Raw genomic sequence first — 14,144 nt, 5'->3', positions numbered from 1 at the left:
GTTAGATGCCACTTAGAGTTTCTCTCCAAGCGGCTTGAGATTTTTTTTCTTGTTGTGTTTCTGCTAGTTGTCCGACTGTCTAGCAAGATATTGAATGGATTAAAAAGAGTCTGAAGTGAGAAAAAAAACCAAAAACAGATACTTGTCTAAGGGGACTACCACCGCTGGCTCCCCCAGTAGCAATCTCCAAACAGAGACTTTGCAAGTCTTCGGGAGCCTGATTGCTCCTGAAGAAGGACTGCTATGTATGGCGCATGCGCGAGCACCCTTTCTTAAGCATGCACGGTACGGAGCTGCCAATCTTCGGGAGCACTCAGGCTCCTGAAGACTTCTGAAGCCTCCCACAGCGGGCGATTTGAATGGAGGAGCCAGCGCTGTAGCGTGGATATCGTGAGAGGAATGGGAAAGCTCTATAGGACCCAGATCCTTCCCTCTCCTTTGTTTTTTTTGTTTTTTTTTCACTTCAGATTCTCTTTAAACTTGATTAGCTGTCACTGAAGTGTGTGACCTCTTCTGCAAAATGGGTGCACAAGTGATCAAGTATGCTTGAAAATGCCAAGACAGAGGTTAGCTCATTCTTTTACATAGTCATGTAAAATAGTCCTTTGACTGAACATGTACCGTGCAAAAGGTGGCCTGAACAAGTGCTTCTGTCCACCCACAGCGGGCAGCAGATTAGTGATGTGCTTTGACAAGCAGTTTTATAAGTCACTAATGCGACGTGCTTGTCTGCACTGGGTTACAATAAAGCAGTGGATTTCAGAAGAGGCTACAGGACTAATCAGAGTGCCTGCTGCTATAATGGCTGTCCATCCCAACTTGCAAAGTTAATTTCACAACACTAAATAGAGCATTATTCTTTCTGCCTATGAGGAAGTGATCATTCTGAGACTCTAAAGTGAATATGAAAAGAAAAAAAAAAGATACTTAAGTAGAGGGAAGGATCTGGGTCCTATAGTCCCTTCCTGTTCCTCTCACAGTCCCTGCATTCCAGCACTTGCTCCCCTGTTCAAATCTTCCGCTGCAGAAGGCTTTGGAATTCTTCGGGTGCCCAAGTGCCCCCGAAAACGGGCGGCTCCATACTGCACGGGTGTGCAGGAGAGCATGCTCACGCATGCTCAATACAGAGAGGCCCGCCTTCAGGAGCACTTATGTTCCAGTAGACTTCCTAAACCTAACAAGTGTTACTTTCACTTGTGAACTGGTTAAGTGGTCTTTTAGACCGCCAACCAGCACGCTAATCAGATCCCTAAACCACTGCAGATATTCACTGACACACAGGCTCCACCTGCCCCACTGGGAAACCTCTGGTTACCGAGAAATGTCGCGTTCCTCGCAGCAGCTGACTTTTGCACAGGAGGATCTAGTAGTGACCACACATCATTGATGATTTTTAGTGGTGTACTTGAATGGTCATGAAAAAATATGCACAAATTTCGAGGCCAAAATTGGGCGCATTGTCAGTCGGGCATGCACTTGGCGGCACCAATTTTCATCCGATTCGATTATAATTATTGAATCGGATGGTCGATCGGCTGCCAAGTCGCCTGATTTATGGCTACCTTTACATTGTGTCAATAAGTAAGTGAACCAAGTTGATTGCCACTCATTTGGCAGCACAGAACCCAGCACAGCACAGAACCCATGTATTTCCTGTGGGTTTCTCGAAGGGTGCAAGATTGGTTCCATCGTTAGGTACTGTGTAACAAATCACTTTTGGTACATTTAGTATGTACTTTGAATATTCCAACACTCTTGTAGTGGAAGTCAAGTAACATTTTGAGAGCGAGTTAGAAAGTTTGGCCTCAATTCATTAAGCTTATCTCCTGTCTTTAATAACGTTTCTAGTTATCACCATGGTGATGAGGCATGTAGTATTCAGGAAACATTTTACTTCAGGCAAACCTAAAGTTAACTCTTCTGTCTTTAAAATAACTCCATAATTTTCAAGTTAGGGTGGGTACACACGTCAGATAAAAGTCTTTGGAAAATGAAAGATTACAGACCAATTTTACCCCCTTTCATGTAGTATGAGAGCCATACTCTACACAGTCTATTCTATGGAGCTGAGCTCCCCATCAGATAAAAATCTTTGCAAGATGCTGCTCACAAAGATGCTGCACAGGCACAAAATATCAATATCTGCAGAAGATCTGTTCCTGCAAAAGATCCATTCCTGCAAAACGCATTCATAATCTATGATATCTGCAGATCCCATACACATCTTGTTTAACCACTTCGCCATATCTGGACGCATATATCCGTCCAGATAGGCAGTGGTGCTGCAGCCGTGTGGTGCGCGCGATCGGGCGCACGCCCCCGCTGCCTCCCGCTGCCCCTCTGATCAGTGAATGGGAATATAATTCCCCTTCACCGATCTAAGTCCCCGGCAGAAATACCAACGCTTTCTCATCAGAGAGTGTGGTATTTCTGCCCCCAGGAAACTTCTTCTCTTCATTTTAGTTCCTAGATGCGACATCGTTCGCATCCAGGAATTTTTTGAATGTGGCCATCTTGTGGCCAAATAGTAAACTGCACCCACATACCTGTATTGAATAAAAAAAAATTATATTACATCTAAAATTGGCTATTTACCTCCCAAACTAAAATTACCCAAATACATTTTTGTATTAAAAAAAAAATAAAAAAAATTACAATTAAAAAAAAAAAAAAAAAACTACATAAATAGTTACCTAAGGGTCTGAACTTTTTAAATATACATGTCAAGAGAGTATCTTATTAAATTTTTTAAAATTATAAGCTTGTAAATAGTGATGGACGCAAATTGAAAAAATGCACCTTTATTTCTAAATAAAATATCGGCGCCATGAATTGTGATAGGGACGTAATTTAAATGGTGTAATAAGCGGGACAAATGGGCACATAAAATGCATGGGTTTTAATTACTGTAGCATGTATTAATTTTAAACTATAATGGCCAAAAACTGAGAAATAATGATTTTTTTCCATTTCTATCTTAATCTTCCTGTTAAAATGTATTTACAGTAAAGTGGCTCTTAGCAAAATGTACTACCTAAAGAAAGCCTAATTAGTGGCGGAAAAAACGAGATATAGATCAATTAATTTTGATAAGTAGCGATAAAGTTATTAGCGAATGAATGGGAGGTGAACATTGCTCGGATGCATAAGATTTTCGAAGCTGTAGGCTGAAGTGGTTAACAGACAATTATCTGGAGATCAGATCCACCAGGTTGGATCTTCAGATCGGCAGATAATTGTCTTATCTGCAGATGAATGTCCATTAAACAAGGTGTGTATGGGATCTGCAGATGTCATAGACTATGAATGCAGTTTGCTGGAATGGATCTTTTCCAGGGATTGATCTTTTGCAGATACTGATCTGTTGCATGTGTACAGCATCTTTGTGTGCAGCATCTTGCTAAGATATTTATCTGATGGGGAGTTCAGCTCCATAGAATAGACTGTGTAGAATATGGCTCTCATACTACATGAAAGGGGGTAAAATTGGTCTGTGATCTTTCATTTTCCAAAGACTTTTATCTGACATGTGTACCCACCTTTAACCACTTAACGACTGCCTAACGCCAATAGGCATCGGCGGGTCGTTAGTGGTTTCCAATGGAAACGGCCGCTCGATCGAGCGGCCTTTCCATGCTAGTTCACGGAGGCTGTCTCCGTGAACAGCGTGCGAGCCGCCGATCGCGGCTCGCACACGTAATGTAAACACGCGGGGAAGAAATCCCCGCTGTTTACATCAATACGGCGCTGCTACGCAGCAGCGCCGTGACGGAGATCGGCGATCCCCAGCCTCTGATTGGCCGGGGATCGCCGTCATTTGATAGGCTGAAGCCTATCCTATCCGGCGCAGGACCGATATCCGTCCTGCGCCTCACACAGGGGAAGAGAGAGGGAGGTAAGGGGAGGGAGCGCACAATATCGCTGCGGAGGGGGGCTTTGAGGAGCCCCCCCCCCCGCAAATCACAGGCAGCCGGCGGCGATCAGACCCCCCCCTGCAGGACATCCCCCTAGTGGGGAAAAAAGGGGGGGGGAAGTCTGATCGCCCTGCCTTTTACCTGATCGGTGCTGCGGGCTGGAGAGCCCGCGCAGCACCGATCATTAAAAATCCACGTGGTCCTTAAGTGGTTAAAGTCAGGCTGTTAATTAACTGCGTGTGAAAATACCTTCAGAGGAGATAACTACAGAGGAGGTAACTTAAGGAATGGAGAGAAGAGATAACTCTCTCACTGTGTGGAGGTAAGTTTTCTCTTGCCTTATTATCTCCAGCATGATCTTAGTGAATTGAGGCCTATGTCTGTGTCGTGTTTTTAGCTTTATCCCTTCGCCTTCTGCCACCAGTGATAACCTCAGTGTATTGGGTGATCTTTGCTGTGGATACAATACCAGCTGTACAGAACTTTTAGTGTGTGTGTGTGTGTGTGTGTGTGTGTGTGTGTGTGTGTGTGTGTGTGTGTGTGTGTGTGTGTGTGTGTGTGTGTGTGTGTGTGTGTTGGATCGCCGGTGAGTCGCCTATGCAGTAGAGCGGACCCGGTCGGGCTCGGCTCTTTCCACCAGAGCCCAAGCAAAGAGCCGCTACTGCGCCTGCAGTAGGTAAATATCGATCAAGCGGGCCTAATATTTTAATAGCTTTTTATAACATTCAATGGTCGTTTCAAATCTAATTTCTATTCCATTAATCATTTCTTATGGTGAATTTCCTCCATTAAAGAAAACCTGGGAGATCCTAATGTCTAATGCTGGGAATAGACTGGTCGACCGGAGGCTCGATAAGCCGCCGGAACGACCCCAGCCGCGTCTCCGCTCGTGCGCGCGGATCGATTACCGCTCGCCCCCGCCGGCGCTTCCTTATCAGCGGTCGATTCCCTGCCATTGTCCACCGGCGAGGATCAAGCGGTTGAGGGTCGGGCAGCTTGATTCGGCCAGCTGAATATTATCAGCTGGCCGGATCAGCTGGTCGATACACGGTACAGAAACGTACCGTGTATCCCCAGCATGATGCTGGGAATAGACGGGTCGACCGGCGGCTCGATTAGCCGCTGGATCGACACCAGCCGTGTCCACGCTCGTCCGCGCGGAGAGATTACCAGAAATGTACCGTGTATTCCCAGCATAAAATGTAGGTCTCATCCGTCTTAAGCATTCCAGCACTGTGGCCCCCTATGTGCAGTAGCACAGAACTACCGCTCGCACTGGGCAGAACAAGCCAAGCCCATTCAGCTTGGTGCTAGTGCACAGATGCAAGCTGTCTGCACCTGCACAGTATGGGCCAACATGTGGGGGGCTCAGCTGGCATCAGGGTTGGAACAGCAAAGTGGAAGGAGACTCGGGTGTAAGTACCTAAATTGTATATTGAGCAGCTCTTAAAACTTTCCACAATCTAGCTTATTACATTGGGGAATGAGCAAAATCTTTCCTGTTTGTGAGCTGTACCTACCAAGTGAGGTATTACAGATATATAGTAAATATAACATAAATACAGGCAGTTGTCCCACTAAACTTAAAGAAATTACTATATTAAATAGGGGGAGAAGGCTTTCTTTACATAATGGTATATATGCACTTTTTAATGTTTAAATCACTTTGTAGCATTAACAATTTTTCATAGTTCTATAGTATTAAAGTGTGTGTTTGTCTGTGTATATGTGTGTGTTTGTGCATATTTGTGTGTTTGTCTGTGTATATGTGTGTTTGTGTATGTGTTTGTCTGTGTATATGTCTGTGCTTGTCTGTGCATATTTGCGTGTTTGTGTATATGTGTGTGTTTGTGCATATTTGTGTGTTTGTCTGTGTATATGTGTGTTTGTGTATGTGTTTGTCTGTGTATATGTCTGTGCTTGTCTGTGCATATTTGCGTGTTTGTGTATATGTGTGTGTTTGTGCATATTTGTGTGTTTGTCTGTGTATATGTGTGTTTGTGTATGTGTTTGTCTGTGTATATGTGTGTGCTTGTCTCTGCATATTTGCGTGTTTGTGTATATGTGTGTGTTTGTCTGTGTATATGTGTGTTTGTGTATGTGTTTGTCTGTGTATATGTCTGTGCTTGTCTGTGCATATTTGTGTGTTTGTGTATATGTGTGTGTGTTTGTGTATATGTGTGTGCTTGTCTGTGCATATTTGTGTGTTTGTGCATGTGTGTGTCTGTGCATATATATGTGTGTGTGTCTGTGTGTCTGTGTATATTTTGTGTGTTTGCAGGCCTAAAGGTCTATGAGGAATTTACGTGAGCCCCCACCCCATCTTTTGAAATCTCTTAAAGGATTCTTTTTATTGCTGCTTACAGGAAATATTTGAAAACCGGATGTGTTAGTTTTAATGCTGATGACTTAAAACATGGCCAAACAAATCCCAGTTGAATAGATCACCTAATAATTTATGGCCCTGCCCAAGTTTTAAGGAGCTTTTAATGCAGTAAACGGAGTTCATTCTCTCTGTCTCTTAGGTGACAAGCTGGCACCTATGATTTTCAGGAGTTTATAGTGTAGATTGCTTTTTAGATTACATCATTTTGTTTCTGTGTTTTAAGAACCGTAGTCTTTTTTTGTTTGTTTGTTGTTTTTTTTTTTTTTGTTTAATTTCCAATTTTTAAGCATGACCCGTTTAAATGTCTGTTTTATGTGCCAGTTAAATCTTCAAATACAGGCAAATACATTTTATTGCTTCGGCCTGAGTTTGATATTGATCTTAAGAACAGGGATTGTGGGTTTGATATTCAAAAAAAACAGTGCTGATTCTGTCTACTTGGGTGGCTTGTTAATCTTTTGACCTGTCTCTGTCCTGGAACAGCTATGCATTCTATTATAGTGTAGTTAGACTCTCTCTGATCTACATCTGCCTGCTGGATTGTCCTTGGCTAAAACAATCTTTTCTGAGCTGCAAATCTAAAAGTCCATACCCATGATGCAATTCTTGAGTGACATTTTTTTGCAATGAACAATTGTTTTCGCATAACATTGTTTGGTGAAAATATTGAAAATTCATGAAAGGGTACCTGAGATGAGCAGTGGGGAAAAAATATTCAAACGTGTGGCTTCTTCCAGACCGCTAATCGCTCCCTCATCGTCCTGTGCCATCTGGATCTTCGGCAATTCACCCCAGAAAGTCCTCCAATCAGGGCCAGTCGGTGCAGGCGCAATCCAGCTGCTCACTCTCCCCTGTCACTCTCCCTTGGCCAGGAGTATTACATGCACAGTATGCCCCAGACCACATGACTTACTGGAGCAGGAAGGTCCAGACAGAGCCGGACGGCGAGGGATCAATTAGTCTGGATGGGGCTGGAGGAAGCCCCAGGTCTGCATATTTTTTTCCCGACTGCCCATCTCCGGTTCACTTTAAATGATGTTTTAGGCACGACCGCCTGTTGTGGCCGTACATATTGATGACCGGTATGACAGATCACTGAATGAGCAATCGGTCAGATGACCATTGAGTCCCGTGCAAATTACTGCAGTCTTTTATCACTTGCACTCGTCCGTTCCTGCGGTATGCAGTTTAGAAAGATGGATCAGGGAACAGTAATTTGCCTCTTCGCCCGAGATTCCCCAATCCATCTTTCAGTGAGTATTCAGCTTAAGATGTGTACAGGTGTCCCCTGACTATTGGTCTTCAGTCTATTGATCCAGTTGAGTAGATTGTGCTTGACAGATACCAACTTGTCCTACAGTACCTTCAAAAGATGTTCCCACAGCTGGGTGCCACTTCCTCTTTCCTCCACAGCTTTCCTTCCTAAACTGCTGCCTGGAACTATTCCATGATTGCTTTGTCCCACAATTACAATAAGTGTATATTTGGCTTTAGAAAATGCAGAAGGCTGAAGTCAGTTTGACAAAATGTAGAATTTGTTAGGATGTCTGCTGTGGTAACTTTGTGTCACCTCTTAAAGTAAGCCTGAGATGAGGGGGGGGGGGTTATACATACCTGGGGCTTCCTCCAGCCCCCTCTAGGCTGAGCTTGCTGTTGTCCTCCACCTTTTGGAACTTCTGCAATTGGCCCTGGAAAGTCCTCCAGTCTGGGGCCAACTGCACATTTGCAGCGCTGCCACAAGCGCACCCCCATCGTGCTCCTGTCGCATTCTGCACCTGAGCAGTACTACTGTGCAGGTGCTGAACACTCCCAGTGACGGGAGCGGGATGGGGAATGTGCGAGGCCGGACTGCGGCTACTGGCCCCAACTGGATAATTTTCGGGGGCCAGTTGCAGACGCTTCAGGCCGCAGAGGAGGACGGCGAGTGAGTGATCAGCCGGGAGGGGGCTGGAGTAAGTCCCATGGATGTATATTTTTTTTTCTTCCCATCTGCGGTACACTTTAAGTGTTTCTTTAAAAACCAGAGCAATTTTCACATTTCAGCGCTCCTCCCATTCATTCACCAATAACTTTATTGCTACTCATCAGATGTAAATGATCTATATCTTGGTTTTTTTGCCACAAATTATGCTTTGGGAGGGTGATATTTGCTTTTAGTAATTATGTTATTATCTGCGCATTTTAAAGGGAAAAATGAGAAAAAAAAGAAAAAATACACTATTTCTCCATTTCCATCCACTATAGTTTTCAAATAAACAATGTTACCATAGGTAAAACCCACACATTGTATTTGCTAATTTGTCCTGGTTATCTCAACATTTAAATAATGTTCCTAGTACAATGTATGGCGATAATATATTAGTTTCTGGTTTGTGTTTTTTGTTTTCTCATTGTACTGTATTAGTAATTAAAAGCCCTTATCTTCATGATTAACAGTAATACACTCTCATGGCATACATATTTTAAAAGTTAAGTCCCTAGGGTAACTATGTATTCTCTTTTCAATGCTGTCACTTTTGTTTGTTTTTTTTTACAAGTATTTATTTGGGGGTACAGAGTACATGAAAATAAGTTTTATTGCTTTTCATTCAGTTTTCTGGTAAAAAAAAATCACATGACTTAGCCCTCAGTTGTCAAACAACACAAAAGCTATTCTCTCACTTGTCACGGTTAAAATGATACCCTATATACATAATCAGATAGCTTATTGGGCATACAGCACACTGTAAACCACAAGTACGCCTATCTACTCCCCTGAGCTTCAGGTGACGTTTTGTGGGGAGTAGATAAGCGTAGCAAGGGATTCAAAGTGGTTAATGCACCTGTGAATATTGTTCGAATACTATTTTGGTGTACTCCTGTCTCTTGTGCCCTATTAGATTTCCATATGAGACCTTGCTTTCTTTTTGTGTTGCCACAGTACACTGACTGCAAGCCTCATTTCTATTTTCAAGCATTGCTGTTCTCTCCATTAAAGTGAATGAAGCAGTGTTATAAAATGGAAATTGCACAGATGATTTCTTCCTGGCAGCACAGGAAGGCAGTGGTGTGAGATGCGGACACAGATATAGGGGCTTACCAGCATCCTAAGTGCCCCCCAAAAATGCTAGCAGATTCTACTTTACAGCGAACCTGAAGTGAGAAAACTAAATTCAAGTTTGATATATAGACCAGATAAGACAGAACATTTATATTGCCCTTTTCTCCTGGTGGACTCAAAGCACCAGAGCTGAAGCCACTAGGGCACGCTCAGTAGGCAGTAGCGGTGTTAGGGAGTCTTGCCCAAGGTCTCCTTATTGAATAGGTGTTGGCTTACTGAATAGGAAGTAGAGGAAAGGCTCTGGATAGCCTAGAGCCTTCCTAGTCCTCCATCCGGCTCATAGTCCCAGCGCTATGCTCTGGTGTGGTTATTGGACCTGCTGGCTCTTTGAAACTAAACCAGGCATGGGCAAACTTCGCCCTCCAGCTGTACAAGTCCCACAATGCATTTGCCTTTGAGTCATGACTGTGGCAAGAGTGATGTTCTATATTTGTTAGTTCAGGTTTCCTTTAAAATTACTTCTGCAGACAGGCTGAATGTATGCATGCATTAGTTTTTGAACTTGATAAAAACAGAAAAAATGAATGGGGCATTCCTTTTTCATAAAATAAATGGTAACTTATACATCTCTAGTCTGGTTAGCCAGTGTGTACTGCCCCACTAATCCTGCAGATATCCGGGCACAGATGATGGGGTATTGTTTTAGTAGCGTTTGTGTTTTAGAAGGGTAGTCTATTGGTGAAAATAACACCTGCACTTGCAATGAATTAGCATTTGGTTGTAGCTCAGTAACGCCTGTTTCTAGCGCACAAGACTGACAACAATAGTTTCTGGTGACTATTAAGCAATAACTTGTACAGACAAGCTCCATGTCTTCCTGCTGAACATCCTGTTCTTTTAATTTTTGTTTATAGTTAGAGGATGACCAGCTGAGATGACCTGGAACAATCATCTTAGACCACAAAAATCTAGCTTTTGCATGCACCTCATATAATAGATTCCATCACAGGCTTGACTTAGGAACAAAAAAAGTGTGTTCCTTGCGCTTTCAACTCCAGGAAACCCAGACCAGTCAAATCCAGAAATTCTCTAGTCCACACCAGGAATTCACAAATAATGCTGCTCCATATAGGGAATGTATAATGTGATATCTGGAAAAAAGGAGCGCTCAAGTGCGTTACCAAAGTAGGACTTTATTGCGCATAAAAAGTGATTACTTACAGGATAGTAGACATAAAAAAGCTTGTCAGCGGGTAGGCAACCCGTTACACTCCTCTGCGGCAAAGTTGCACGCGCCGTGGCCAGCAGCAGCGTGTCCGATGGAATCAGGGAGCTCGTCTTGCGAGGCAGTGGGCGGGGCCTAGGATCGTGGTGCGTGTAGCGTCATGACGCGTTTCGGCGCTCTGCGCCTTCATCAGATGACGTCACACGCACAGGGAGGCGGATTTATGTCCGCATAGATGCCGTAGTTATGGCAACAGGTAAAAAAAGGTTTTTTGAACAAACTTTATTGAGTTTGAAGGCTGAAGGAAATGGTCTACATATACAGAAATATTGGCAACCAAACCCTCCATCCCTGCAACAATAGGCCTCCCTGGTGGATTGGAGGCATCTTTGTGAATTTTAGGGATGTGGTAAAAATAGGGGATGGTAGGATAGGGGACCAAAAGAAACCGTTTTTCAAGGTCATTAATGACATCACCATTGTACGCCCTATCAACCAGGGACTTTAGCTCATCAAGGTAAACCAGAGTGGGGTCGGTGGAGAGTGTCTGATAGGTGCTTTCATCAGATAAGAGTCTTAACCCCTCATTTACATAATTGTCATAATCCATCAGTACGATTACATACCTGTTAATGATGTTATATATGCACCTTTGTAAACATGTTTAATGTAATCCCCTTCCATAATATGGGCAAATTTTAGAATTCAATATTTGCCTATATATATGAGGTTGTCTTAAGATTTTATTATTTTCATTATGTTTAACCCAAAATGCTGGTGTTTTCATGTTATTATCTACAATATACTTCTCCTTTTTATATAAATTTTATAGGTGCACGCGCTGTGAGCCAGCTGTCTACGTTCAAACACACGCATTTCCGAACGGCACAGCGGGCTGATTAGCATGCATTCCCTTTACACGAACAATAAAGTTTGTTCAAAAAAACTTTTTTTACCTGTTGCCATAACTACGGCATCTATGCGGACAAAAATCCGCCTCCCTGTGCGTGTGACGTCATCTGATGAAGGCGCAGAGCGCCGAAACGCGTCATGACGCTACACGCACCACGATCCTAGGCCCCGCCCACTGCCTCGCAAGACGAGCTCCCTGATTCCATCGGACACGCTGCTGCTGGCCACGGCGCGTGCAACTTTGCCGCAGAGGAGTGTAACGGGTTGCCTACCCGCTGACAAGCTTTTTTATGTCTACTATCCTGTAAGTAAACACTTTTTATGCGCAATAAAGTCCTACTTTGGTAACGCACTTAGAGCGCTCCTTTTTTCCAGATATCACATTGACTTAGGAACCGTTTGATAAGTTAAGTTAAAATAAAGTTGGTCGGTGACCGGGTGAAAAGATATGGGGGATCCAGATGCTGACCCGCTCATCCCATGCCAAAATGACCAGGCCCCGGGGAGCTAGCACCCTATGTATCCTTCTCACTTAGTTTCCTTTAACTTGTGCTTTTTTCAATAAAACTTACCGGTATATATGCTCTGAATATTCCACTGAAATGTTGACTCTAGTTGTTCTTCTATGCCATTAGCTAAATGGATAACCTGTTTTTGTTTCTTCCAACAGGATTTCAGATGTGTTCTCGGTCTTCTGGAGTGAAAACTCTTCAGAGTACTGATGGAGACAAGAGTACAAAATGGCAGAAGCGGCACCCAACCATTATTCCAGACTCGGCGTGACACTGGGAGACCACATGGTGACATTGACCAGAGAGAAATTTTGACTCAACAGGCTCATGTGTTATCACTGGAACAGATCAGAGCTATTCGAAATACTAATGAATATACAGAAGGACCTGCTGTGGCTCCCCGACCTTGCATTAAGCCTGCACCTTCTCAGACTACCCAGCACAAAAATGAAAGAGTAATTGTGGTAACAGATCAGAGACAATTTAGCAGGAGTCCTCATCCACCAATGCATTCCTCGTCTCGGGCACCTTTGTCTCGATCCATCAGTGCAGTGAGCACAGGGTCATGGAGTAGTACAAGGACAAACACAAGTACCAATTCAGCAGAGCAGAGACTTTTAGGCTCTGAGTACACATCCTCTGGACAAGGTGGTGAGCAAATCATTCGGGTGCAGCCCAAAGTTGAGCTGAAATCAGAACAGTTGAAGCCCTCTAGCAAAGAAAATTTGGACTTTCATGCATACAAGTGTGAGAGTTGCGGGAAATGTAAGTGCCAAGACTGTACTAATCCAAGGACTCTCCCATCTTGCTGGATTTGTGACAACCGGTGCCTTTGCTCAGCACAGGAAGTTGTTGACTATGTAACTTGCGTTTGCTGCCTGAAGTGCCTATTTTACCATTGCTCAAATGATGATGAGGACAACTGCTCTGAACGCCCCTGCTCTTGTAGTCAGGCACATTGCTGCACTCGTTGGTCTGTCATTGGTGTCATGTCCATGTTCTTACCTTGTTTATGGTGTTATCTTCCAGCCAAGGGTTGCCTTAAAATGTGTGAGGGCTGCTATGATCAGGCGAAGAGGCCTGGATGCCGATGCAAAAGGTCAAATACAGTATGTTGCAAAGTGCCACAGTTACAGCACAGAAACTTGGGGAAGACAACATAGCAGATGGCACTATGGAGTACAGAAGGAATGGACTGACCTCTGTAACACATATGCAATCATAAAAAAAGTAAAGAAAATGGTCATCGTGGCACAGTTAGATAGCTGTGGGATGTTTTTCCTGATTGCAGTGGAATGCTTTTTATATGCTATCCTAACCGATAGGCTTGTTAGAGAACCGTTAATCAAGCTCTGCCTAGGACACGGTGTTCTGTGACACACATTGTATAAGCTAAAGCAACACAGACACTCCTACGTAACTGTGCATTGTTTGTGAATAATACTTGCAACATTTTTGTAAACTAGCAAATGACCTTTCTTTTTTTTCCCCTGCCAGAGATAACGATCTATATTTTTGTACATAATATTTACAACTGTGAAATATAGTGCCACACTAAGGGCACAATCACAACAAATGTACTAATATACATTCAGTTGAATGTGAATCTATCCATATGGTTAGATTGTGCTTCACCTTATTGAACCTTAATATTTCTACTCTTTTGGACTTTCTATATATTGTACAGTTACAGTAAGAGTCAGCCTTTATTTTCTAATTTTTCAACATATTGTTTAGTGTAAAGTATATTTATTTGAAGTTTTATTATTTTATAAAAGAGAAATATTTATTTTAAGAGGCATCTTACAAATGTTCCCCCTTTTTTATGATGTCAGTTTCTGCGATAAGGGGTGACTGATGCATATGTTCAGTACAAAATAGAAAATATATTAACGTTTGAAATTAAACTTGGCAAGTGTTTTCTTTCCTTATATGCTGTTACCAGACTGATTGGGTGCCATTGTATATGAACATACAGGACTTCTTTTCTATATATAGGTTTCTTGAAAAGTTGCCATAATTGTCTCCAGTAAATGCACAAGGTAAAAATTGGCACTTAGAGACATTGAAGTCTCTTTTTCTACCTTATTTACTTATAAAGTCCTCTTCAGCATTAAATTCTAAGCTGATTCGCTGCATCTCCGTAGCAGAACGA

General features: G+C 43.0%; 1 protein-coding gene across 4 annotated transcripts in view; it reads left to right on the top strand.

Moving 5' to 3' along the window:
- Window positions 1-13,896, top strand: part of SPRY2 (sprouty RTK signaling antagonist 2) — a 33,270-nt gene extending 19,374 nt beyond the window's left edge. For all 4 annotated transcript variants that reach the window (XM_068267910.1, XM_068267908.1, XM_068267907.1 and 1 more), the window contains one exon: window positions 12,148-13,896. In XM_068267910.1, the coding sequence (XP_068124011.1) occupies window positions 12,199-13,152 (954 nt within the window). In that variant the 5' untranslated portion in view covers window positions 12,148-12,198 and the 3' untranslated portion in view covers window positions 13,153-13,896. The remainder of the gene's footprint in view (window positions 1-12,147) is intronic.
- Window positions 13,897-14,144: the final 248 nt, after the last annotated feature.

The sequence above is a fragment of the Hyperolius riggenbachi genome, chromosome 2, assembly GCF_040937935.1.
Source record: "Hyperolius riggenbachi isolate aHypRig1 chromosome 2, aHypRig1.pri, whole genome shotgun sequence".
Classification (NCBI taxonomy): Eukaryota; Metazoa; Chordata; class Amphibia; order Anura; family Hyperoliidae; genus Hyperolius; species Hyperolius riggenbachi.
The sequence above is the reverse complement of the archived record's forward strand: the minus strand, read 5'-3'. Positions and strand labels throughout refer to the sequence as shown.